Source organism: Schistocerca nitens, chromosome 7 (assembly GCF_023898315.1).
Source record: "Schistocerca nitens isolate TAMUIC-IGC-003100 chromosome 7, iqSchNite1.1, whole genome shotgun sequence".
NCBI classification, from domain to species: Eukaryota; Metazoa; Arthropoda; class Insecta; order Orthoptera; family Acrididae; genus Schistocerca; species Schistocerca nitens.
Genome location: NC_064620.1, coordinates 369,770,048 through 369,797,954, shown reverse-complemented (window position 1 = coordinate 369,797,954; position 27,907 = coordinate 369,770,048). Strand labels below are relative to the sequence as shown.

The 27,907-nt window shown below is 41.3% G+C and overlaps 1 protein-coding gene across 1 annotated transcript in view; it reads left to right on the top strand.

The window, feature by feature from the left end:
* The first annotated feature begins 22,811 nt into the window (after nt 1-22,811).
* LOC126195645 (uncharacterized) overlaps nt 22,812-27,907 on the top strand; it is a 179,396-nt gene continuing 174,300 nt past the window's right edge. The window contains exons 1-3 of the mRNA XM_049934269.1: nt 22,812-22,992; nt 24,225-24,348; nt 24,528-24,726. Of these exons, the coding sequence (XP_049790226.1) occupies nt 22,812-22,992; nt 24,225-24,348; nt 24,528-24,726 (504 nt within the window). The remainder of the gene's footprint in view (nt 22,993-24,224; nt 24,349-24,527; nt 24,727-27,907) is intronic.

Here is a 27,907-nt window from a genome sequence, read left to right as displayed (position 1 = left end):
CGAAATTCTTGATGAACAAACGTCATCACAAACACTTGCGGAACCACAAATGTATGTGTCAAGACAGTTTGGATCGTGCAATGAAGCAGCAAGGTTAGCCATACAAGATACCAAACCAATACCTGACAATGGAATGCCAGGTCGCGAAGAGTACAGTGCAATGCATTCAGCTACACGTTCACAACCGATGGAAGAAAATTATTGCGTACCACTCCAACGATACTACGCAAAGGTAGACGAAAGTTACAGTGGACAATATCCAATGGATCTACCACAACCGGAAAGAACGACGGGAGAAATGATCAGAAACAAAAGTGGCGAAGAAGCTTGGTTCAAATGGCTCAAATGGCTCTGAGCACTATGGGATTCAACATCTCAGGTCATAAGTCCCCTAGAACTCAGAACTACTTAAACCTAACTAACCTAAGGACATCACACACACCCATGCCCGAGGCAGGATTCGAACCTGCGACCGTAGCAGTCCCGCGGTTCCGGACTGCAGCGCCAGAACCGCTGGACCACCGCGGCCGGCGGCGAAGAAGCGCGAATTTCATATGGAACTATGGCGAAGTACGACAACGATCATTTCCTCACAGTCAGAAAGTTTCAACACTTTCGAGAAGGAAACTCATTACATCCACGAACTTTTATTGATCAATTCCGAGTAGGATTACCAGAACACTGGACGCTAGCACACAAATTAGACTTTATATGTGCACACATGTCAGGAACAGTTGCAGAAACCATGCAGAATGTGGCAGCGACATGCCGATCATACGAAGATTTCAGAGAGAAGTTTCTCTCACGATATTGGTCCAGCGAAGCACAGAACAGAGTGAATTACAAATTATTACAGAACCATATTTTGAAAATTCAGGAGAGAAGAGTCCCGTGAAATTTTTCGAATTAATGGCAAAGAAAAATCAATGTTTAGATGTACCATACAGTGACGGAGAGTTGATTAAATTTTGCGCGATGAAGCTACCATTGAAATACCAGCAATCATTAGTAGGTCGCGGAGGCAATGACGTCGAAGCATTTAAAGGTATTCTAAGGGAACTAGAGTTCATATTTTCGGAAGATGACGCAAGAAAAAGACGAAGCGCACGTGAAAACGAAAGCAAAAAGCAGTGGAATCCACAAGACACAGTACGAAGAAACAATAATTACGAAATATATGATAACTTCGCACCAAGAAACGACAATAGATTTCAACAAAGAACCGGTTATGGATTTAGAAGAGAATATGGCAATAACTATAATTCACCCAGGAACGGCAACAACTATGACAGAGGGAATAACGACAACCGGAACGTGTACTGGAGAACCTATAGACCGACAAATTATCAACAAAGAAACCACTATCAACAAGCTGAACAAGAAAAGAGAATACAGATAGAAGACGTGGAGGTAAGACCACCAAACCCCGATAAACGTTCGAATTGACAGGCAAGCGCCCATGCCAAAGAGAATGACGCACCGTCCCAGGACAATTGCAGCACCTTGAACAGAGAAGTAAAAATTCTGTCACAAGAAGAGAAGAAGGAAGAAACAAATCCGCAGGGACCAGATGAAAACGAAGACAAGATAATAAAAATATCGTGTTGGGACGAAATTAACTGGGAGAATATTGACGAGGAAGATAAATTACCAGAGGCATGCACAACGAATGTAGGAGGAAAGGACGAAGTAATGAATATTGCAGAGCTATTTGAGATGGAAACCAGGGAAAGCGAATTCAATGAGGATAATGCGCAGTCGACAGAAGTTGAAAATAAGTTACGAGTGGGCGCGCAACCCAACGTATATCATGAAGGAACTTATGAAGCGATAATTAGAGCATTTCGATGCGATTATGTGGAAGTAGCGACGAAGAAGGAGAAGATAGACGAGGATGAGGAAAAAGTAGAGGATGTTGAAGAAAGCGTAAATGAAGGAAGAAATAGAGAACAGGAAATAAAAGAGAGAGAAGTAGCAGTCGAAGCTTATCCTACAGAAAGTTCGAATTCACAAGGGAAATTCCTAAAAAGACTCATGTATGATTCAGTGGAGGATTCGTTGATGCAAGAAGAAGAAGAACAGAACCAACACTTTCAAATTCAACCAATTGTGAAGGCCATGGTAAAGCTTATCCCATTCAATACTGTAATTGATAGCGGAAGTGAACTGACTGCGATCTCAGAAAATTTATTCATGCAGTGTAATGCCAATGAGGAATTGCCAGTTCTGAAAACATGTAAGATTAAAGTAAGAGGTCCTATTAGAAACAATGCTGCGGAAGTTACGAGACAAACAAGGTCAAAAGATCGAAGTCAACTTCGTGATTATACCTAAACTAACTGTAGATTTGATTATAGGTGCAGAGATAAGCGATAATAGATATGGGGAAAGGTAGCGTAACATTCGGGAATGTCACACTTCTCTTTGAGCAAAAGCTAAGATTAGAAGAAATACCAGTTATAAACAAACAATTAAGAATGACGCGATATAAAGAGGATGAAGAATTAGAATGGTATGCACAAAAGGGGGAATCACCTCAACTCATATTAGAAGTCCATAAAGAAATCGACGAAAAATTGCAAGAAGTTCAAGGTATTTCGGAACACAGTAAAAGAGAATTAGAGGGTATTTTACGAGATAAAGCAGAGGTATTTTTACCTAAGACTGGCAGTATTAAACACTTTCAGTACAAGTTTGAAGTAAAACAGCACAAACCATTTAGAGTGCCACCCTATACAATCCCATTAAGTTACAGGAATAAAGTATTCCAGGAGATATCTAAAATGTTAGATGATGATATTATTGAACCAGCTACCTCCACATATAACAGTCCGCTCCATATTGTACAAAAACGAGATGGGAGCATCAGGTTAGTGCTTGATTCCAGACAGATCAACACAATCATAATCACTGAGACAGATCGCCCAGAAAAATTAGAGGAATTGATACAAAACTTCCACGGTGCTAAGATATTTTCATCAATTGATTTATGGAGTAGTTTCTGGCAAATAGAATTGGACCCAGAATGTAGAAAATTTACAGTATTTATCGTATTCGGTAGATGTTACCAGTTTAAACGATTGCCATTTGGTTTAAACATATCATCACCAGCGTTTATTAGGGGATTTAATACTATACTCAGTCTTGAAATTTTACAAAAAATTACTTGTTATGTTGATGATGTGATTATAGCAGAACCCTCTTGGGAACATCACAACAACACATGAAATCAGTTTTTATAGATCATGAAAGAGCATGGGGTCACAGTAAATATAACAAAATCCAAATTTGCAAGGCGAGAGGTCAAAATTCTAGGACACATAATTTCAGAGAAAGGGGTAATGCCCGACCCTGAAAAACTAACGGCAATCAAAGAATTCTGTACTCCATAAAATAAGAAAACTCTCAGAGGATTTCTAGGTCTCACCGGATTCTATAAAAAATTTATTTGGATCGACTCTCTCGCAACACCACGCCTATGTGCATTGACTGGAAAAAACACGCCATGGGTATGGGATCAACAAGCCAATGAAGAATTTTTAAAAGTGAAAAACGCACTAACAGCAGCACCGATTTTAGCACATCCTGATCTAACACAAAATTTTTGTATGGCCACTGATAGCGCGAAAACAGGTTTAGGAGTTGTTTTATTCCAAGAATACGAACAGGCGGGGCTCTGATCATATAGAACAATTGCATTTGCCAGTCGTGTACTCACAAAAAGCGAGAAAAACTATTCAGTCACGGAGCTGGAAGCATTGGCCATTGTATGGGCCTTCCAACGTTTTCGATACTTCCTATTCGGAAGAAAAACAAAAGTATACACTGACCACAAAGCATTAGAATTTCTGTTATCCGCCAAAATAACTCATGGGAGCTTAGCCAGATGGATGTTAATACTACAAGAATTTGACTTCACTATTACACACATACCAGGACCAGCGAATGTATTAGCAGATGCTTTATCACGATGTCCACAGGGTGTATCCAATAACATAGGTTTGGAAGCAGCAGAAGACCAGTTTACAATGTACTATATGAAACAAGTACCTTTCGAAAACTGCATTACGACAGCATTGAACAACATAGGCAAAGAACATGACAAGGATCCTGAAATACTAGGAATCAAACACAAGTGGAGAAGTAAGGATTTTCCAGACATTCGACAGCACTATCTCGTAAAAAAACAATGTTTTATTTTTTAGACGAAATGTTGCAACGAATGAATGGTTAATTTATATCCCAGATGAACTAATTAATAAGTACATATGGTATACACATTTAAGTAATGGCCACTTTGGACCAAAGAAATGCTTCTTAAAAATAAAACAAACAAGCCATTTCTCAATATGGAAAGACGAATTAGAACAGTATTAGTCAAATGCAAAAAATGTATGAGGGCTAAACACGTCACTTTCCAAACCAAGCCACCTATGTTTCCAATAATCCCTAAAAGATTAAAACAAATAGCTGCAACAGATTTGATGGGGCCCCTCCCACGCTCAAAAAATGGATATATTTTCATATTTGTCGTTTTGGAACTTACTTCTCAATATGTTACCTTGACACCATTAAAACGGGCAACAGGTCTTACTATAAGTAAAGCATTTAGACAAGATTTTCTCAGACAAGTAGGTCGAGTGGAACGAATAATTTCGGATAATGGCCCACAATACAAATCAGTGCAATGGCAGAACACGTTAAAACAACACAAAATAAAACCCATCTACATATCTAAGTACAAACCTAGCGTAAATCCAGCATAACGATCTATGAAGGACATAGGCACTTCATGCCGATTATATGCAGCCAAAAGACACAACACTTGGGATATATACCTTAAAGATTTTCAAGAAGTAATAAATGAAATGCCACATAGCACTACACTATTACCTCCAGTTACTGTACTTAAAAATATTGAACCCCCAAACATAACCAGAGAAAATGTTAGATTTCCTATTGTACCACATAGACAGCACAAACAAGTCATAGCAACAGTACTCTCCAACATCAGAAAGGCAGCCATTAAAAGAAAAGAACGAGGAGATAGAACAGCAATTAAAAGAACATTCTCAGTAGGCCAGAAAGTATTTGTAAAAACACACCATCTCTCCAGCAAACAGAAACACAAAATACATAAGTTTTACTCTGCATACAAAGGACCTGTCATAATTAGCCGAATTGCTCATGATAATGCTGTGGAACTAATGAACCCAAAAACAGGCAAAACCTTAGCACTTCACCATGTGAGCCATATCAAAAAGTTTGAAGACTACTTTTATTACTGGTAAATAATCAGCACAATATTTCAAGATTATGTTGCAGATAAGATCGTCAGAAGAAAGAAGAATGAAGAGAGAGGAAGGTGGGAAAAATAAAGTAGTTTCAATAAAAACAAAAACAAAAATAACACCAATAGTACCATAGATTAAGGTGAAAGGATAAAGCATAGATAGTCTAACAGCATGAAATACTAAAATGCTATACACCACGACACTACACAAAAATAAAAAACGAATTTGAGGATTCTTGTAGAAGTTAAGACTCAAAATATCTTAGAATTGGAACATGGAAAGGGCGCCGAAATTTGTAAAGCTTTTCAGAATGCGTAAAACAATGTAGGTACTAGACATATGTTAGATGATTATAAGTAAAACTTTTTGTAAGAATCATTGTAAAAACTCCAGGAAGGACGAGATGCAACGACCCACAAGTTGCAACGCGAGAAGTATAGGGCGCAATTAGCAAGACATGATTCCTACAAGGCAGAAGCGTCGAGAGAAGGGAAAGGACAGCGAGACCAACAGAAGGCCCTTGTCGCCGAAGTGGGCAGTAAATAAATCTGCTGCCAAGCTGAACCACAGGGTTGCGAAACCCTGCTGGGACAGAACACGGAACCACACAGTGGCGGAACCCTGCAGAGACACGACAGGACACCGAACGCCAGAAGGGTCTCCGAACGCCCCGACTAAGTGGAGAGAGCAAAAAACGGCCCGATGAGAAGACCACTTTGGCAAGCCACCACTGGCAAAAAAATATGTGTAAAAGTCATACTACTGCTATTAAACAGCACGCTGATGCACGAAACTGAAGAAAACTTCCACAAAGTAAAAATGACACACCCAAACAATTTATCAAACTGTTACTAAGAGGAGAACTTCAAAGCGACTAGTTATCAATAAATATTTCCTTATCCTGCCCATAAAAGAACCAAGAAGCAAGTAAGAAGCAGAGAAAAAGCAGGAAGAACAGAAGTTGAAGATTCGCAAGATTGAGACCAAGAAGGAAGATGGGTGAAGAATAGACGACATACCTTCCCAAATCCCTATCCTATTGTAAACTAGTCGTCTGCGAAGTATTACAACAAACAACGACCGCTTTCAGCGACACATAACGATGACTTTCACGCATACAAAGCCAGTAAACCATGAGATTCTGCACTCACAGCTCCATTCCATTATGGGACCTCCACAACAGCAACACACACTTGCAAAGCCAACAAGGAATGACGAACAAAGCTGTACATCAAATACTTGCCCACATCCATCTCGCTCAAGTCCATCACCTTCGTGCAAAAAACATTCGCCAACCTCATGCTTAAACATTCATAGGATTGTGTGAATGTGTGAAATCAAATTATGTGATGTAGGAATTGTGCAAAAGAAACGTGTGAAAAACTAAATAAGTTAAGCACACCAGACAGCTAATAAACTACAAAATAACAGTCATTGACTATGGACTTAAGTAAAAAATAGACTAACGATAAAAATAAGTCATTAGTTCTGAAATGGACAGTATATAAAGAACAAAAGTAAGGCATACTAAACATTAAATCTATATGCTACTTATTTTCTCCTGATAAAAATAAAAGAATAACTATGTTTTACTTATTTTCTCCTTATAAAACAAAGAATAAAAAATTATCTTGTTGGATTTTCTCCCTTTTTTTAACATTTGTACCATTTTTTAGGATAATATCTCAATACTTGTGTATGTATATTTCTTTGTCAAAGCAATTCTTGGAAATAATTCTTATTTGTTAGTGTAACAATGTTGAAATAAGTGTCTAGAAACAAAAACATTTTACTTGTACATGATATTTAGAAAATGTGTTAGGAATAGATTTTACTTAATTACTAAATTTATAAAAACAATATTTCCAAGAAAATCGATATGAAAGACTCCTCACATTCGATAACAAACTTCTTAAAAAACAAGCTTCACAATTAAATAATGAAAGGAAATAATTAAAAAATAATAATTATAATAGAATAAAAATATTCTTCACTTGTCAATATAAACATATTTTTGCTAATAATGTGGAAGAATATAAAAATATAAATTAGTAATACAAACTAGCATAGAACAGAATAACGTGGCTGAACAGGAGGCAACAAAATTTAGATAACGGAATAATTTTTGACTGACTTACACAATGATTCAATCATTGCCTAACTTCAGTGCAAAAATTAAGTTCGAAGGGTGGTGATATGTAAGGTGACAGGCAAATCCAACACCTTCCATGAAAACCCTGACATAATAAGCAAATCCAGTAGTATGTCACATAGCTCCGAATAAATCGTGACATTAAATTAACCAAAGTAATACGAGTAACGAGTGAGCAAATGGAATACCACAGACTAACACAAGAATGCCTAAATGCATGTCATACCTTCCCACCGTGAGACAGACGCAGTTCCGAGGGGAGAAACGAGAACAGAAGCCGAGAACAGAACCGTGTTAAGTTGGAAGGCCCTACGATAAGGGACGGACACCCACGTCGCCAGCTAACCGCTGGGTACACCCCCAGCCCATGTTAAAAGCTAGAGCCCTCCAGAAGAACAGTATAGATTTTACGATAACACAAAAAGGGATGCACCGCCCGCAAGTTTTAGCGTGAGACATTTTCGCGTCTCTGTTATCTCAGGACCAACCCCCAGCCCATGTTAAAAGACAGAGCCCTCCAGAAGAACAGTATAGATCTTACGATAACACTAAAAGGACCACACCAGCTGCAAGTTTTAGCGTGAGACTTTTTCGCGTCTCTGTTACGTTGCAAACTTTAAAAACATTGCCCCACCACGAAAAGTATAACGTTTCTCATTGGACAGACAGAATTTTTGTAGGCAGAGCTTAAGGTTAACATTGAGACCCTGATTGGTCAGATGAAAACACAGCCAGATAGTTTTTTTAAACCAACTTCGGTAAATTGTAGTAAGGAGAAGTTAGGAGGGAGTTGTTTCCGACACGGCGCAGCTGCGCTGCCCGCCACCCCCTGACGAACACCAACAAGGTAATGAACGCAAGCGATACCGCATAACAGCACATAAAGCCTCACTGAGAACTGCAGAAGTCTCATCTGTGACACCCCTTTTTGCGTAATACTAGTGTCGATCGTCAATTAAAGCTCATGGTGTTCACACTTGCCACTTTAAGTAAAAATCTGAAACGCGATGATTTTTCTGTTATATAGTTATTGAGAAGCCACATCAGCCACATTAAAGATAATTGAGGGTCACTGTAGACCATTTTGATAGTTTTCTCTCTTGTGAAACTTAATTTAAACCTAGATTGTAGATGTGATATGGCATAGGTCATCCTTCGATCCATTGTAGAACTTGGAAACCCATTCAGGGAATATTCGTTCACATTTTTGTTCAACGCAGTTGGTTTTTATCATCCTGTATTGAAACATTTCCTTTTATCAATAGTGCAATTTATAAACAATGTTTCGTGAGTAGAATAAAATTTCCAATGGTAAACGTAACTGCTTTTTCGACGTTATTTTACCAGCAAACTAAAAATAGGAAAGTCTTGAACCCCTTCCACTAAATTTTGTTAGTATTACGATTCTTTTACAGGGAGTGCATTGGAGCTGACGCTGAAATCATTAAGTATTTGTTTATATCATCTCTAGTCTCACTGAACTCTTCTGAACTCTACATGTCATGTGTGGTCTGGCCTCTCCTTACCAGCAACAGGTCCCAGGTTCAAACTAGTCAATTCCCTAAAAAACACGCTCAGAGCGTCGTTGCGCGACTTAGCACAAACTGACACCATGCAGAATGTTAAACAGTTACAGCATTTTTGGAAATTTAACCCTATGTAGGTGAAACAGTGGATGAATTTTTTTAAATGAATCATTATTAGACAAGTACTAAAGTTTATAAAAGCTTCAACTATGAAAACTGCTGTTTTCCTTCTCGGTTACAAATAAAAAAATCGTATTTCGGTTTTTTTGGATAATGAGACCCTAAGGGAGTGAAATAGTCATTATGAAAGCGTTTTCAATGCTAAATCTATGAAAATTTGAATTTGGTTTTTAGGTTAGAAATAAGAAATACGTGTTTCATAGTTTTTGGAAGTTCGGTCTCTGAAATAGGACGAAGTTTTTATGGAAATGTTTCACTATGCAAGCATTTCTGAAGCTAAATCCATCAAAATTTGTATTTGGCTTCGCTGTTAGAAATAAAAATACACATTTCACTGTTTTCGGTAATTTATCCCCTAAGGAGGTGAAACAGGGATTGAAACGTTTCGCTGTGAAAGCATTTTAAAGCTATATCTATGAAACTGGTATTTGGCGTCTTGGTTAGAAATGAAATAAATAATGGTTTCACTGTCTTTTGGAATTTCAACCCCTAAGGAGGTGAAATAGGACCAAACTAATTCACTGACTCATTACCGCCCATCCCGAAATGCTAAGAAGAGAAACGTGATATTCTGAGAGGGTGTTTATCTTATGCTGTATGCTTCATTTAAGAGGTTTTTTTCCGAAATTCCATCCTGACGGTGAGGAAATAGGAGAGGAAAGGTTTGGCGAAAATATGTCGCTATCATGGCAGTTTTGAAACTAGTTATACGAAAATTTGATTTAGTTTCTCGGTCAGAAATAAACACACACTTATTCAGCATTTTTGAAAATTTAACACTACAGTTGTGGTCGAAAGATTATTTGAAAATAAATTATTATTAATGAATTACAAAAGCATTTTAAAACTTTATCTATGAACATTGGTGTTTGACTTCTTGGTTAGAAATTAAAAAAACATGTGTTTCAGTTGTTTTGGAAATTCAAACGCCTAAGGGCGTAAAATAAGAGACGAAAAATTTTATGAAATCATTTCATTATAAAAACATTTTAAAGTCTGGATTTATGAAGATTTGTATTTGGATTTTCTGTAAGAAATAAAAAAACACATGTTTCAATGAGTTTGGAAATTCAGCTCTTAAAGGAGTGGATCAGACGACAAAAATCTTTTAAAAAAATTCGTTATATTCAAAATTTTTTAAAGCTAAATATATGAAAACAGGTATTTTGCTTCTTAGTTAGAAATAAAGAAATATGTTCATGGGGATGAATGTTTCTATGGAAATACCGTCACAAGAACGCTAAAGGCATGGTTAACAACAACCTTTGACTTCGGCAATGAGACTTACTTTGTGGTCAGAAGTACTATCAGAATAGACCATGCTTCCATGGCTTTAATTAGCGTGGTAAGTTAAGAAGTTGTTGCAGTTTGTGAGCAGCAAAAATATCGACGAAAGGAAAACACAAGAAAAATCTGTACAGATCATATAGTCCACATGATAAAAGCAGTGTATGCTAAGCTAGTTCAGTATAAATACAGACAACTGCAACTAGCCTTCTGAAATATTCGGTTTTTTTTCTTCACAAACAAGTTTAGAACATTTCACGCTCATCTTCAGATGCTAGACACGAAAATTATATGATCATTTCACAGTTTGATGCTGGGCACTGGCTTGCGACAAATGGGCAGGCTTGTGATTAGTATCCACATAACAGCTTCTTTTGTGATGGACAATTGGTTACAGATCACTCCCTTTTCACTAACTTTGAATATGCATATCAATTGTCAGAATACGTAGGCAGCTTCCACCATGGGGTGTAGAGGACATGCTGGATGCTGACAATGTACATGAATAAAATGGCAAACAGTTCTTCCAAGACCCCACAGTTCAGTGACAACCTTGGAATCGCCTGCACATCCCTGTTGAACACTTTAGAAATATACCTGTGCAGAGACAGTTAGTCACTGATTAAAGTGATACTGTGGCTGATGCACAGTCACCAGTTTTCGTCCAAAGTGCTGGGCGAGTTCATTCGTTTGTTTGGAAGATGAGCTCAAAATTTTTTGCCCACTTTCGATCATTGGCTGCGCTACAATAACAGAATCGAGTTGCATGACTTGCAATCTACTCAAACGATTTTACAGAAACTGTTAGGTAAAAAAAATCATTTTTATATTACTTATAGCTTCATATGTCAGCTTCATAATGACGTACCCATCATTACTTTAATGGTTGTAGTCGTTGTGATATTTACATTTGAGTAAGACACTGTGCGAAATTAGAATGAGTTTGCAATGAAAAATAGACATCACTATGACTTTATATTTCGTGCATATTATATAATATGGTGCTGTGCATGAAATTTAGCTAATACTGAATTTTTCTTCAGACTTGGGTGGTGGTCTTTATTTGTCATAAATCTCAAGAAGATTGATCTGATGTAGCACACTCATTGAAGATTATGAGCGCCAGCGATAAAGCCAGAATGAAATATCCACAATATTACTTGTATTTCATAAAAGATCTGAGATAGGGAAATCAGATTTTGGCAAATGATAGCATATGAAGAGAAGAGTATTCTGTATATGGTTATTATGCGAAATTCCATTATGTAGCTATGGACTTTTTTGTGAAAGAGAGTAATTTTAAAGAGCCATCGATAGCTGGTCAAATGAGAGATACTGTGGGTTTTGGAACAGCATAAGTGAAGACATTACACATTTATTTTTGTGCTGAGGATACACTTTTTCATAAGCAATTGACCTTACTTTTACTCATTACGTCTACACTTGTGGTCTTGTAGTAGCATGCTTGCTTCCCGCACACGGGGTCCTGGGTTCGATTCCCGCTGGTTCAGGGATTTTCCCTGCCTTGAGATGACTGGGTGTTGTTATGTCGTGTTCATCGTCATCATTCATCCCCATTATGTTCGGAGGAAGGCAATGGCAAACCACCTCTGCTAGGACCTTGCCTAGTACGGCAGTGTGGGTCTCCTGCATCGTCCCCTACGCTCCTCGGAGTATGGGACCTCATTATCATCATTTCTCATTATCTCACATAATAAACTTAATAAACTATTGTTTCAGAATTATCTCGCAGTTGTATCTGCAGAACATGTCAGTGAGTTGAATTTGTGTAAACTCTGCGTGGAAGCAAATTTTAACATGCCAACAAGAAAAATGTAGGATTTATTCAAAATTCGCCACTCATGACGCTTCTCTGAAAGTTAGAAATGGTTAACAAGACATGCGAAAGTAAATCGCTGCTTTTGTTGAATTTTCAACGGACTTATTTTGAGATACTAACCAAAGCAGAGGTGACAGTAGATCTTTTTCAGTAGTCACCATGCAAGTGCAGACATGGAGGGGCTCCACTTAAAACTTAATAAAATGTGAGCATAGGCTTCAGTCTAGAACAACACTTAGGCTTCACTTTAGAACAGCACTTCCCCTTCATCGCTCAGCATTTCCCCTACAGCGCCTATCCGCAACCCCCACCACTACCACTCTCCGCATGTGCGTTCTGCTGACAGCGCGTCTACCTGCCACGTTATTCTGTGCGCACTCTAATAGGTGCCGGCGTGACAGAAGGGTTTGATCGCCTGGATAATGTCAGCAGGACCAAAGGTTGTCAACAACATCGCCGTGTTGCTCATCGCAGTGCGAGCTGTCATTTTTGAAAGCAAACAGCGTGGGGAACTACGCCCCAAGGGGAGGGGTGGTTTTATTCACGGTCCTTATGCCAGTCCATGAGGCCTTTCCGTGTCGATACTGAGCGATGGTGTATCTGAAATGTTTTCTTGACCACACATATGCAAACCGCGTGATATCAATGCTAGGCTCTCGGTTTTGATTTCCACGACAGATGTGTCAAATGATGCGGTGAGACGTGGATAAGAGGGGGTGGGATGACCTTCCCCATCGTGTGATACGTCCACGGTGGCGTTGGGCAGAATTGTGGTGAAATTTGGTGCCAGTGTGACGTCATTCACCCACTTTACACTTCTGAGCTCTGGCCTTTCCTCCGCATGTAGCGAGACTTTGCTATCTGACGCACTGCCGAGCCCGAGGTTGACGTCGCAGCGATCCACACTTTTGTGCACGTTACGGAAGAGGGTTGTAGGCAGCTTTGAGCCAAACTGCTTCGCCATGGGAGACAATTACGTGGTTTCGAAAAAGAAACCCTTTAATTACGTTGCGCAGTGCTTTTACAAACGTCTGTTTCCTTGGCTGGAGAGCGAGCTTAGGAGAATATAAGCGTTCTCAAGCTGTTGTGCAAGGTAAAGTTCTGCTCGGGAATGTCCAACATAATTCTGTGGCTGGTTTTCAAACTTCGGTAATAGTGGACGGTGACTGGCACTGAGTCCGCGTCCTTCGATCGTTCGAGAGCAGATCCGGGTTGAAGTACCGCTACCTCTCTGTTTCCCCTTTCTCAGCGGAGAATGGGAGTGGTTATTCCGAGCGCCAAACCTTTTTGGCCGGCCTGTGCCGTTTGGGAACTTGGCACCTTTTTCACATGCAGTGCGGAGTCTTTAACTCCTCCAGCCAAACCCTCTTACTTCCAGTAGACCGCTGGCACGTTTGCCGACTCCTCATCGCCACACCAACTCATTGCCTGCTCGCTCCACACTTTAATTAGTGCTAATTAATTGCCCTAATAGGTATCGTCTCTCAGAACAGGCATAAAACTACAAGGTGACTCCTTTACAGTCATGTCACTGTACTGCCTAGCAAGATCAATCATTCGATATCGTACTCGTATAATGCACTTCTCGAAATTTCCGCACAAACTCAACCATCTTACTTACTTTGCGGCGAGCTTAATGCTCGTGCTACAGTTTGGGATTTCGAGGGATAAAGAAAAGTATTGCGGCTGTCCTACAGGGTGTTTCACAATGTTTTGACTACTTCAAATTTGAATAACGTGCGCTGAAAAGGAGATACAGCGACGGTGGCGCCGTCTGTTTCGGAGTGTCAAGTTTCATTTCACATACAGGTCAGTAACTATTTGGTTCCATCAAGACGGCGAGAAATGCCACACATTCAACAAGACCTTACAAGTTCTCCGTGAAGCTTTTGGTAACCACATGATCTCCAAACGCGCTTGTGTCGAATGGTAGCCTCGCTCGTCTGATTTAACCGTGTCAGACTTGTACCTTTGATGTTATTTGAAGGCAGAGAAGCTTGCAACCGTTAAAAGATCGAATTCGCTATGAAATTTCCTTGCGTAAAACGTTCAGCTTTGTTTCATGATTAGTTTGCATGTTATTCAAATTCAAAATCGTCAAAACATTGTGAAATGCACTGTATTATTTATAGGGGACCAAAGTTCTTGACTGTTAAACGACCTTTCGTCTATGATGGTGCCTTCACTGTATCGAACCATCTTAGCTGTTGATATCTCCGTCTGTCGACTAAAAGGATATTACAAACATTAATAAATATACTCCAACCTGATTGGCACTATAATCGTTATCATTTACATTATTATTTAATAGCATTGGCTAATAAATGCTACACAAATACATATTAAATATGATGCAACCAATATTCAGCTAATTCACATACTTCCTTCGTGTATCAGTGTCGTTTTGGAGAGAGAGTGTAATTGGACACAACTTCCCAACAAGGAGATGCTACATTGTCTCTTCCTCTCCGCACTCGTATGATGTAGATTTGCAGGTAAATCCCCACTTTCTCATGCTGATCGTCGTTCAGTCAACTCTAGGGTGCAGCCTGTTGAACGTCTTCCTTATAGACCAGTTTCCCCCTGAGTTGAGGCCTTCAGAAGAACCCATACTGCAAGGTGGGTGGTCCTGGAACGTTATGAATTTATACCAAGTGTGAAAATTGTTTAGTGAGGTTTTCTGTCATATGAAAGCAGCTCTGTTTTCACTTAAACCTTTAGACTGCCGGTTGATACCCATATAAAGAATGGGACCTCAAACTCAGTACCGTAGATTTCTTCAGTTTAGATGTGCACTCGAGGCGAATATCTGTAGGTGGAATACCTGCTAGACAGTAAACTCCTTCAAGTGGTGCAGATATCAGACAAACTGGAATGACCCAGCAGGTTTCATTTAAGGCGACCTATAATTGATTCACGTGGCTAGATCTGCACCAGATGGGGCAGGAATATTGTGCAGCACAATAACAAATAGCTATAAGTTCTTAAGATTCGTGGGTGCGTCCTCCAGATTGTTCCAGATAAGTTTCGGTGAGTATTGCTCAAGTTTCAGTGAGTATTGCTCCTGATACCTGCCTTTTGGTGTTGAAGAAGTGTGTTCTGTAGATGTGTGTTCGGTCAAGAGTTACTCCTAGATATCTGGGAACAAAGCAGTGCTGTAGTTGCTTACGTTCCCAGATCATCCGCAGTTATCTTGCTGCCGGTCTGTTTTTGGTGTATTCGGTTTCAGCTTGTTCTCTTGATAATAATTGCCTAGTGTTTTTAGAGCATGGCAGAGCGTCTCTTCAGCGTTTTCAGACGTTCCCTCGTGAGCTGACACGTCGACACCATCTGCATAAATAAAGCTCTTTCTTCGCTGCGGGCAGGGCTGATAATTAGTGTGGATATTAAAAAGTATAGTAGCTTGTAAACGTCTCTGTGGAAGGCCGCTGTTTAGATTCCTCCATTTTTCTCTGCAAGGCGTGAAAAAAAGTCTCTTCTGCCTAAATTTGGGAGAGTTTATAGTCCTTGGTTATGTTGTGCACATTACTAATCGTCATGCGGCGTCATGTCGTTGATCACCCCAGTGATTTTGTTGTTTTCATAGCCGTCCTCTAAGTACTGCGTGAGGTGCAGAACTTGGGAAGTACAACTTCTCTCTGGTGAAAAGCCTGCTTTTCTGGAATGAGCAAACAGATTTTGTAGAAAGTGCACAGCAAACAGGATGGTCTGTAATTCTTGGAAACACTTGCGTCCTTGCCAGAATTGAGTACTGTTGTAATCCTCTCACAACAATTCTGATGAATTTTTGCTAGTTTGCCCTCTTGAAATTGTACTTTCGCCTGAAGTGCAGACGTATTGTTAGTAATAGCGGACACATAATTAGAGGCTATTGTGCATGAGGGAGCGATGTGTTAACCGATTTTATACATTTCATATAAGAAGGACCTATTGCGGTCGGGTCAGATTATTATCCAATTCTAGTCACTTTGACAACGAAACTGACCCCTCCGCATCACATAACTGGGCCAGGCAAATCGAGACCTCTCAAAGCTGTCTGGGAAGATTGCTCGAAATGGACAAAAAATAAAAATGAACAAGTTGGCTTTCCACCTCGTTGGATGTATGAGAGATCATGACTAGTTCGTGGACACACAGCAGAGAGCAATTGTTCGCTGCTCCCACAGTGGGACTAAGACTACCATTACACGAATTGAGACAACAACCCACAAACGAAATGCATGCGTGACTGCAACCACAAGCAGTTCTTGAAACAATCAAAAGCAATGCTTGGAAGATGTCAGATTCCACCTTGACGCGGGGTCCTAGTATGACGGACATATGATAAGTTGGGGGGCTTACAAACAGAAAATACGCTTATAACGACATACAGTCACGGGTTGGGTAGAAGAATGCGAAGGTAATCAACCCACCATCTGTTAACCATTAACAGTGAAGGATCAATTTCTATGTAACCCCATTACAGTGAAAGAACTTCAACTGGCAAGCAAGCAACTCTCAAACACCAGCCAAAGGACTGAAAATAGTTCTTGCATTCAGAGTACCCTTTGCACCCTACGTCCTCCAATATTTGTTGGTTGTATTCAAACCTCTGCCATCAACTACAGTTTTTATCCCCTACAGTTTCATTTTGTACCATGGAGATTAATCCCTGATACCTTAACACGTGTCCTAACATCCTGTCCCTTCTTCTTGTCCACACGTTCCTTCCATCGCCGATACAGTGGAAAACCTCCTCATTCCTTATCTCATCAGTCCACCTTGTCTTCAACATTCTCATGTAGCACCATATATCAGACGCTTAGATTCTCTTCCGTTTCGTTTCCCACTGTCCATGATTCACTGCCATACAATGCTGTGCTCCAAATGTATATTCTCAGAAATTTCTTCCTCAAAATAAGGCCAATGTTTGACATGAGCAGACTTCTCTTGGCGAGCAATGCCCTCTTTGCCTCTTCTAGTCCTCTTTTTTGAGTCACCACTGCTTCGTCATCATGGTAGTTTTGCTTCTGAGGCTGCAGAATTCCTCAGCTTCGTCTACTTCGTGATCCCCTATTTTTATATTAACTTACTCACTCTTTCCATTTCTGCTACATCTCATTACCTTGGTCTTTTTCCGGCAATCCATACTCTATACTATTAGACTGTTCTTTCCCTTCAACAGATCCTGTAGTTCTCCTTCACATTCACTGAGAACAGCAATGTCGTCAGCGAATCTTATCTTTGACATCCTTTCACCCTGTATTTCAACCCCACTCTTGAACCTTTCTTAGGTATACAGCTGCAAAAGACTGCGTTCCTGTCTTATACCCTTTTTAATCCAAGCACATCGTTGTTTGACTACCAGTGTTGCTGTTCCCTCTTGGTTCTTATATATATTGTATATTGCCAGTCTCTCCCTATAATTTAATCCTGTTTTTCTCAGAATTTCGAACATCTTACACCATTTTACATTGTCGAACGCTTTTCCTAGGTAGACGAATGCTATGAGCGTCCCTTGATTTTTCTTAACTTATCTTCCATTATCAAGTGCAACGTGAGAACTGCTTGCCTGGTGTCTAAAGCCGAACTGATCGTCAGTAACCGATTTTCTACTTTTTTCCATTCTTGTGCATAGAATTCTTGTCATCAACTTTGACGCGTGAGATTTTAAGTTATTTTATTGATGATATTTTTCAGAAAATGTAATGGTACGTCGCCATTCTGATAGATTCTGTAGACCTACTTGAATAGTAGTTTGTTTGCCACTTACCACAATGATATCAGAAATTCCTATGCAGTATTACCTATCTCATATGCCTTATTTGATCTCAAGTCCTCCAGAGCTGTTTTAAATTCTGACTCTTAACACTGGGTCCCCTATGTCATCCCTATTGACTCCACTTCCTTCTTCCACTGCGGCATCAAACAGGTCCCCCTCTTTGAAGAGGCCTTCAATGCACTCTTTCCACCTATCCGCTCTGTCTTCTGTGTTTAACAGTGGAATTCCTATTGCACTCCCAATGTTACCACCCTCGATTTTAATTTCAGCGAAGACTGTTTTGACATTTCAATATTCTGAATCAGTCCTCCCGACGAGCATTTCTTTTTCGATTTTTTCACGTATTTCGTGCTGCCTATTCACCTTGGCTGTCCTACATTTGCTACTTATTCATTCCTAACCTTTTTATACTGCAGTATTCGCGCCTTTCCCTGAACATTTTTGCACTTCCTTCTTTTTTCGATCAACGTAAGTATTTTAGCTTTTATCCAAGGTTCCTTTGCAGTTACCTATCTTGAACCTATGGTTGTCTGTCTAACGTCTGTGATTGCCGTTTTTAGATACGAACACTCCTTTTCAACTGAACTGCAGTATCCACATCCTCAGGGAACTTCAAACGCGTCTCGTCATTTCTCAGTACTTCAGTATCCCACTTCCTTCCACAATGCTTCTTTCGGACGATTTTCCTAAACTATAGTCTACTGTTCATCATTACTAAATTGCGACCTGAACCTATATCTGCATCTGGATATGCTTTATATGCTTTGCATCTACACTCCTGGAAATGGAAAAAAGAACACATTGACACCGGTGTGTCAGACCCACCATACTTGCTCCGGACACTGCGAGAGGGCTGTACAAGCAATGATCACACGCACGGCACAGCGGACACACCAGGAACCGCGGTGTTGGCCGTCGAATGGCGCTAGCTGCGCAGCATTTGTGCACCGCCGCCGTCAGTGTCAGCCAGTTTGCCGTGGCATACGGAGCTCCATCGCAGTCTTTAACACTGGTAGCATGCCGCGACAGCGTGGACGTGAACCGTATGTGCAGTTGACGGACTTTGAGCGAGGGCGTATAGTGGGCATGCGGGAGGCCGGGTGGACGTACCGCCGAATTGCTCAACACGTGGGGCGTGAGGTCTCCACAGTAGATCGATGTTGTCGCCAGTGGTCGGCGGAAGGTGCACGTGCCCGTCGACCTGGGACCGGACCGCAGCGACGCACGGATGTACGCCAAGACCGTAGGATCCTACGCAGTGCCGTAGGGGACCGCACCGCCACTTCCCAGCAAATTAGGGACACTGTTGCTCCTGGGGTATTGGCGAGGACCATTCGCAACCGTCTCCATGAAGCTGGGCTACGGTCCCGCACACCGTTAGGCCGTCTTCCGCTCACGCCCCAACATCGTGCAGCCCGCCTCCAGTGGTGTCGCGACAGGCGTGAATGGAGGGACGAATGGAGACGTGTCGTCTTCAGCGATGAGAGTCGCTTCTGCCTTGGTGCCAATGATGGTCGTATGCGTGTTTGGCGCCGTGCAGGTGAGCGCCACAATCAGGACTGCATACGACCGAGGCACACAGGGCCAACACCCGGCATCATGGTGTGGGGAGCGATCTCCTACACTGGCCGTACACCACTGGTGATCGTCGAGGGGACACTGAATAGTGCACGGTACATCCAAACCGTCATCGAACCCATCGTTCTACCATTCCTAGACCGGCAAGGGAACTTGCTGTTCCAACAGGACAATGCACGTCCGCATGTATCCCGTGCCACCCAACGTGCTCTAGAAGGTGTAAGTCAACTACCCTGGCCAGCAAGATCTCCGGATCTGTCCCCCATTGAGCATGTTTGGGACTGGATGAAGCGTCGTCTCACGCGGTCTGCACGTCCAGCACGAACGCTGGTCCAACTGAGGCGCCAGGTGGAAATGGCATGGCAAGCCGTTCCACAGGACTACATCCAGCATCTCTACGATCGTCTTCATGGGAGAATAGCAGCCTGCATTGCTGCGAAAGGTGGATATACACTGTACTAGTGCCGACATTGTGCATGCTCTGTTGCCTGTGTCTATGTGCCTGTGGTTCTGTCAGTGTGATCATGTGATGTATCTGACCCCAGGAATGTGTCAATAAAGTTTCCCCTTCCTGGGACAATGAATTCACGGTGTTCTTATTTCAATTTCCAGGAGTGTAATTTCGAAATATATGTCTGATAATGGCGTACTTCACATGGAACTTTCCCGTGTCTTCGGGTCTTTTCCAAGTGTACCTCCTCTTCTTGTGATTCTTGAAAGCAGTATTCGCTATTACCATTTAAAATTTATTGCTGCACTCATTCCTACTGCAAATCCCAATTCTCCTGCAACCCTTTCCTCTATTCTTTCCCCCACAACCGCCTTCCAATCCCCAATCACTATTAGATTTTTCTCTTCCTTTACATGCTGAATTACCCGTTCAGTATCCTTACATACTTTCCTCTCTCTTCATCTGCTGCTTACGTCATTGGCATGTATACCTGCATTATCGTTATCGGCGTTGGTGTTTTGTCTAATCTGTTGAGAATAATCCTATCACTCTCTTCCCTATCTTCCTATTCACTACGAATCCTACCCGTGTGATATCTTTTCCTTCTACTGCTGATATTACCCTGTATCCGTCTGACCAGGAATCCTTATCTTCTTTCCATTTTACTTTACTGACCCTCACTACATATAGATTGAGCCTTTGCATTTCCCTTTTCAGATTTTCTAACTTTTCTGCTACTTTCAAACTTTCATCTTTTTCTCATGGGCTCCTCCCTCTTGGCAGCCCCCTCCCGGAGATCCGAATGGGGGGCTTGTCCGGAAACTTTTGCCGGTGGAGGGTACATGATGCCACTTTTCAGTTACAGGGGACATGTTCTGTGGATATGCATCATCTGTGGTTACCATTGCCTCCTGCATCCTATGCCTTTGATCATTGCTGACTCTTTCACCTTTTAGTGGCAGTTTCCCGCCCCAAGAGCAATTGGAAATTTGCCATCAGCGGCATTATGGGGTCTGCTACTATCCTCAATGAAAGGGAATGTATCCAGCAACAAAGGTCACACGAATCATAATGCCCATACCGAAGCAGGGAAAAAAGCCCGGCAATGCCAGGACTTAATAGGCTAAGGCGCTAATCGCATGCTTCAGTAAACCTGTGGAACGCATTATTAAAACACGACTGGTATTTTGGCTGGAACACGTTTACTTACCACCTAATACCATAAAGAGCTTCTGAAGAGGAAGAGGAATGTTAACCACTACCATCTAGACTGCGTACTTTGGTACAACTTTCTCACTGCAATCTTCTTCTGCCGATAGGAACATACAAACTCCTACACTAATACATAAAGTGTGTGATCTTAGAACTCTCAACTGCTTATCACAGGTATCCATGTGCTACTTGACACTGAGTTTTCACTCACAAACGTGAACGTCACTTAACGCTGTAGGCGAAGTACGGAGACGATACGATATCAGTAACTTCGATAGCACGATTCCTCAGACTGATCTACGACTCACACCTAATGTGGTATTCCCATGTAAGACAACTTCTTCCGAGGGTAGAACAATCGATAAACGTTGCCGTGAGCTGGCGCATACTTGGTGCAGGTATCACCACATGGGCCTTCTTGTATAGGTCGCACATGTGATCTCAGCTAAATGACAGTGCGATCTTTTACCACAGAGGCGCCAAATCTGCTCTCAACAAATTATACGGAGTGACGTGCTGCAGCATTGGAATCTGTTTTGCAGCGACTTAGTCAATATCGATCTGTGCTCTGCAGTTCGATACAGCGGAGATGGCTCTTCTTATTCTGCTCCAGCTGCGGAGGGATAATTTATACTACGGAGAATCCAGACCTAGGGATCCCTCAGTTGTTCAGAAATTAGGATACTCGAAGAAAGGTCTTTACACCAATTATGCAAACCAGCATTTGAAACTCCTTTTTCTCAGCTACTCACTTCATGCTACATCCCCCTTGTAACACCAACAACAACACTGAGTTGTTAATACATAATGTTTTACCCGCATTTAGTATATATTTTGTTTCTATTTATGTTGATTTATGCTTTTAAATATAGATAATTTCTATCCCTGTACGAAATCTGTAAGATGTAATATTGCTTACTGGTCAGTGTATAGAATTGGTAGTTGAACTGTTACGATAGGATAGGAAAAGCTTGAGTGAAGAGTCTCTTAGGGAAGTAAAAGCGTGAGAATGGAAAAGGAGGAGGGACTGAAGCGAACTGTGCCATCTGAGAAGAAAGTTCGTCAGTTACTAGCCATCAAATTGTGCGCATGCTGGTGCCGCTAAGAGGACAAAATATTTATAGTTCGAATAATTAAAGTATCGGATTTACGTTGTTCCCTATTGTAATCACGCGGAATGCTTATACTGCGCTGCGTGGCAGTTGGAAATGGGGGAAAGAGTCACGTGTGAGACACGTAAACGCTAAGGCCCGTTGCACACATGGTCCGCGCTCCGCGTTCCGCGCGCGGTTGGTAGTCACGTATTCGAATAGGGCACCACACAGTTAAGCGGACGGTCCGCAAGCGGCGGAGCCGTCCGCGCAGCCCTTGCGCGCCGCGGACCGTCCGCGTCAGTTGAATACACAGAAAGAAGCTGGCGCGTGCACAGTCCTGCGGATACCGCGCGAGCAGTAGAAGCAGAGTACCTCATTCCAGCCGTAGCATTCGACTAGTGTGGTAAATATGGGTGTGATTTAAGAAGTTTCCAGAATGTCTTGTGAAAACGATACAGACATGTTAATTGCCGAAGTTGAAGGAAGGCCTCACATATGGGATCCATCGCATGGGGACTACAAGAACCGTGAAATGCGATTGAAGGCGTGGCTAGACGTCTGTGCAAATATAATACTCGGCTTTGAAGGTCTGAACGAGGCAGATCAGAAAAAGTGTTGTAAGTAGACGCATATTTTCCTCGTGTTTTTATTGTAGTTCTATACAAAATACAGTGATTTACAATTGTAGAATTATAGACATTCACAAGTTTAGTTTATGCACTGTACAAACATTGATTATGTAGAAAAACTGTACACAAGCGCAAATGTCTGTCATTGAGATAAGTGGCCTGTGTTCAGTGAATTTTTGATTCCTGCCAGGGCACAGCTCCTCAACCGACAAAATATTCCGCAAATTTATCTCGTACAGTATTACCCGATTTACTGACAGGTGTAGTTTCTGCCACATCTTTGAAGCCGGTAACATACAGGGTATCTTCAATGTTGTATCCGTCTCTTACTCGAACAAAATCATGCAAAATGCAGCACGTTTTGACAATACATACTGCAAGATCAAGATTGACCTTCAGGGGCCGGTGAAAAACCCTCCACTTGTGGCTTAATATTCCGAAAGTACATTCAATAAACCTTCGGGCTCGGGTAAGTCGGTAACTAAAAATCTTTTTTTTGTGGGTTGTGCTTTTTCGCGCATATGGCCTTAACACGTGTTGTGTTAAAATGTGAAGCCTTCGTCTGCCACAAGAACATATGGCACTGGAGAGTCGTGTGTACCTGGCAGTGGCTTTCGTGGCGGTAACGCTAATTTTCCTTTTTCCATTTTCCTCCAAAAGACACTGTTTAAAAAAATATTTGAATCACAGTTCCTTCCGTATCCTCGGACATCAATGAACGTGAAACAATAGTTAGTGTCACAGATAACCATAAGAATAATGGAGAAATAATTCTTGTAATTGAAGAAAAGTGATCCACTTTTGATAGGTTTTACTAGACGAATATGTTTTCCAACCAGGGCTCCGATGCAATGAGGAAAATTGGCGACATTTTGGAAACCATGGCTAATTTCGTTCCATTTGTCTGTTGAGGGCTCAGGCATGCATTCTTCTCTTAACGTAGTCCAAATACTGGCGCTCACCTGCCTTGTAATCTGACGAATTGTTGATGCACCCATTAAATAAGAGTAATACAGATCTGTAAATGTGTTTCCGCTTCCAAGAGACCTGTAACGTGTAAAGCATATATTTGATACTTATGTACATTCACATAGGAAGGTACACTTAATTCTAGGTATTAAGTCGGCTACGCTGACACAAAACCTTAGATGTATTCCTTCTTAAAATAATATATGTACGCGTCCTCAGTAATAAAAGACTTATCGGCGTTGTTATTTCAGTTGACAAGGTCCAGACGAGATGGAAAACTGCACGGGATGCCTATTTTAAAAGCCTCACTAGAATAAATCAAACGAGGTCCGGATCAGCAGCAACTAAGAGACCAAAATACATCTACCATGAGCAGTTACACTTTCTCGACCGTCTCCGAGATGCACCAACAGAAACTTTGACTTAGTATCGGTCGTGCAAGATAATCTGTATAAGAACAATGCACTCGTAGAAAACAGTCGAGACGAACCCTCTGAAGAACAAACCGATGATGTTCGACTGAATGTCAACACCGAAAAGCAATCCTTCAAGAGGAAGAGGCCTATCAAGAACACAACATTTGAAGATAATTTACTTACATTATTAAAAGATGGTAAGGAAAAGGAGGAAGACGACGACCGAGCATTCTTTATTTCGCTGTTGCCCTCTGTGAAGACATTAAATGTTGATCAGAAGCTATTATTTCGTACTCAGGTACTTCAACTGCTTATGTCGATTAAGCAAACAAATCAGGCTAATTTAAACATACACCCCCCCAGCTCCCATCAGCTCTTTCCACTACCCACCGAACTCTTTTACCTACGCCCCACCTTCAATATCCCAACAGCATCCTAATCAATCAATGCAGTACCGCGAGGATCCGTCCGTACAGACACAAGTTGCGACTCCCCATCCCTCTCCAGCCCAATCGACGTCATCATCATCTTGGGAGATGTTATAAAAATTGTTGGAATTGAGTAGTAATACAATACAAATGTAAAATTGTCTATTGCCAAACGACCGTAATACATAGTTGTAGCAAAGCTTTGAATGATTAAATATATTATTAAAATTAATCGTCATCCGTATACATATTCGTATTCTTACGTTAAGGTTACTGCTGCTCGTTCTGTAGGAACAGTAGGTATCCTTCTGAGACTTTCAAGTGTCAGGTTGTTTTGTGTTTTGCCGACAAGCTCGTCAAAGCAACGAGTAGACATACGAAAATATGTATTAAATTTGTCTTCGTCTTTGCGCAGTTCGGAATACAAGGTGACGAACGCTCCTTTCGTACATCTTTGTTCCACCATAGGATGCACCCAAAACCATCTCCCGAGCGTGGAATTTCTCTTTTTGTATATCATATAGGCTGAAATGACTTTTACTTGCAGTGAGCTCATCTCTATACATCCGATCAAACAGAACGATGTGTTGCACCACAGATGAGATCCAGCACAGTGCAGGGAAGACCGCGTTCACTCGTCTGCACAGAACCGCGCGCATCCGTCCGTCTGTGTGCGGAGCGCGAACCATCCGCGTAAGTGTGCAACCGGCCTAAGGCTCAATCTACGTTGTATTCGGCGACACCGACGGAGACTTTTGCATCGTCGATTCCAGGCAAAGCACTGTTTTGTTTAGTGTCGTAAAAAAGCATGGGTCATCATTTATTGTGTGTTCTGGAAAAAGAAAACTTCAGTTACGCGTGTATCCAGACTATTATTGGCCCACATCATGTTACCTGTGATACGATCCTGGTCCGAATACAAAAGCACACCTTTGCGCAGTAATTATAACGAAAAACTGTCGCATTTTCTTGATGCCTGAAAAACAAATTACCAATTAATTACTGTTAAAAAGATTTCAAGTTAAGCTATTTCGCTATACTGGACTGGAATCTGAATTTCATAAAAAGTTACATCTACATGTCTACTCTGCGATGCACACTTAAATGTCTGGCAGAGGGTTCATAGAATCTCTTTCACATTGTTTCTGTGCGACTGCTACGGTCGCAGGTTCGAATCCTGCCTCGGGCATGGATGTGTGTGATGTCCTTAGGTTAGTTAGGTTTAAGTAGTTCTAAGTTCTAGGGGACTGATGACCACAGTAGTTGAGTCCCATAGTGCTCGGAGCCATTTGACCCATTTTTTCACATTGTTTCTCTGGCCGGCCGAAGTGGCCGTGCGGTTAAAGGCACTGCAGCCTGGAACCGCAAGACCGCTACGGTCGCAGGTTCGAATCCTGCCTCGGGCATGGATGTTTGTGATGTCCTTAGGTTAGTTAGGTTTAACTAGTTCTAAGTTCTAGGGGACTAATGACCTCAGCAGTTGAGTCCCATAGTGCTCAGAGCCATTTGAACATTGTTTCTCTGCTGTTCTGTTCTCGAATAGCGCACGAGAAGAACGAACACTCACTTTTCGTGCGAGTTAGTATCCCTCTTATTTTGTTACGTTGTTGTCATCCTTGCTTTTCATTTTCCTGAACGTTGAGTTTTTCAAACGCTGAATCAGTCCTTCTGATATTAATTTCTTTTTCGATTGCTTCACAGTTTTTCCTGCAGCCACTCATCCTTGCATTCCGTGCATTTCTATTTATTTCATTCTAAGTGATTTATGTTTCTGTATTCCTGTCTTTCCCTGAAAATGTTTGTACTTTCTTCTTTTGTCCATCAGTTGAAGTGTTTCTCCTGTTACCCAATGCTTCGTTCCAGTTACCTTCCCTGTAACTACATTTGCCCATTCAACTTGCTCTTGTTAGACATGTCCACTCCTCTTCAACGAACTGCCTACTGTCGTGTTCATTATCATATATCCACACCTTTAACAAACTTCAATCACGTCTCATCGTTCCTCTGTACTTCAGTGTCCCATTTTCTACTACACTGTTTCTTCTGGACGATTCTCTTCACCTTCAGTTTAATCTTCATCATTACTAAACCGTGATCTGAGTTTATGTCTGCTCCTGAACACGCCTTAAAATCCAATAACTGATTTCGGAAGCTCTATCTGACAATGATGCTGTCCAACTAGATCTTACGGTGTCTCCATGCCTTTTCCAGGAGTACCTCCTCCTCTTGTGACTACTGAACAGTGTATTGACTATTACCAGTTGAAACTTATTGCACAACTCAGTTAATCTTTCTCTTCTCTAATTTTCGACGACAAAGTCCATTTCACTGTAAGTCTTTCTTGTATTCTTTCCCCTACAATCGCATTTGTGTCTCACATGATTATTAGATTTTCCTTTCTCTTTACGTACTGAACTGACCGTTCAATATTCTCATATACTTTCTCTATCTCTTCACTTTCTGCTTGCGACATCAGCTTGTACATGTGAACTATTGTTGTTGATATTGGTTTGCTGTCGATTCTGGTGTGAACAAGCCTATCACTAAACTGTTACTGTAACACACTCTCTGCCCTAACCTCTTATTCATAATGAATCCTACTCCTTTTTAAACATTTTCTGATGCTGTTAATGTTACCCTATAATTGTTTGATCAGAAATAGTTATCTTCTTTCTATTTCACTTTACTGACCCCCATTATACACTGGTGTCCAAAATTAAAGCAACAACCCACCATTTTCCCGTATTGTGTCTAATTCACGGTATAATCACACAAAGTTTTTATAGATGTCCGTACAATCGTCTTCTGCACGGAAGACGGCATTACGGTCAATGGACAACCACGTTAACGATGACGTCACGGCACCTATCAAACGGAGTAATGTTTACCAGATAGTCTCGCATCCAAAACTGCTGTGTATATAGTCACACACGGTGCACAAGGAAGACGCCTACCAGACTCTCTGCGGTGGAGAGCCTTAAGAAGAATGGAAACAGGACAGCCGCAAACTGATGTGCCCCGAAGGCTTAATGTGAATCGCTCTTTAGTTTCTCGGATGTATCCCGAAGATCAGGGCAGGGCCAACCATGT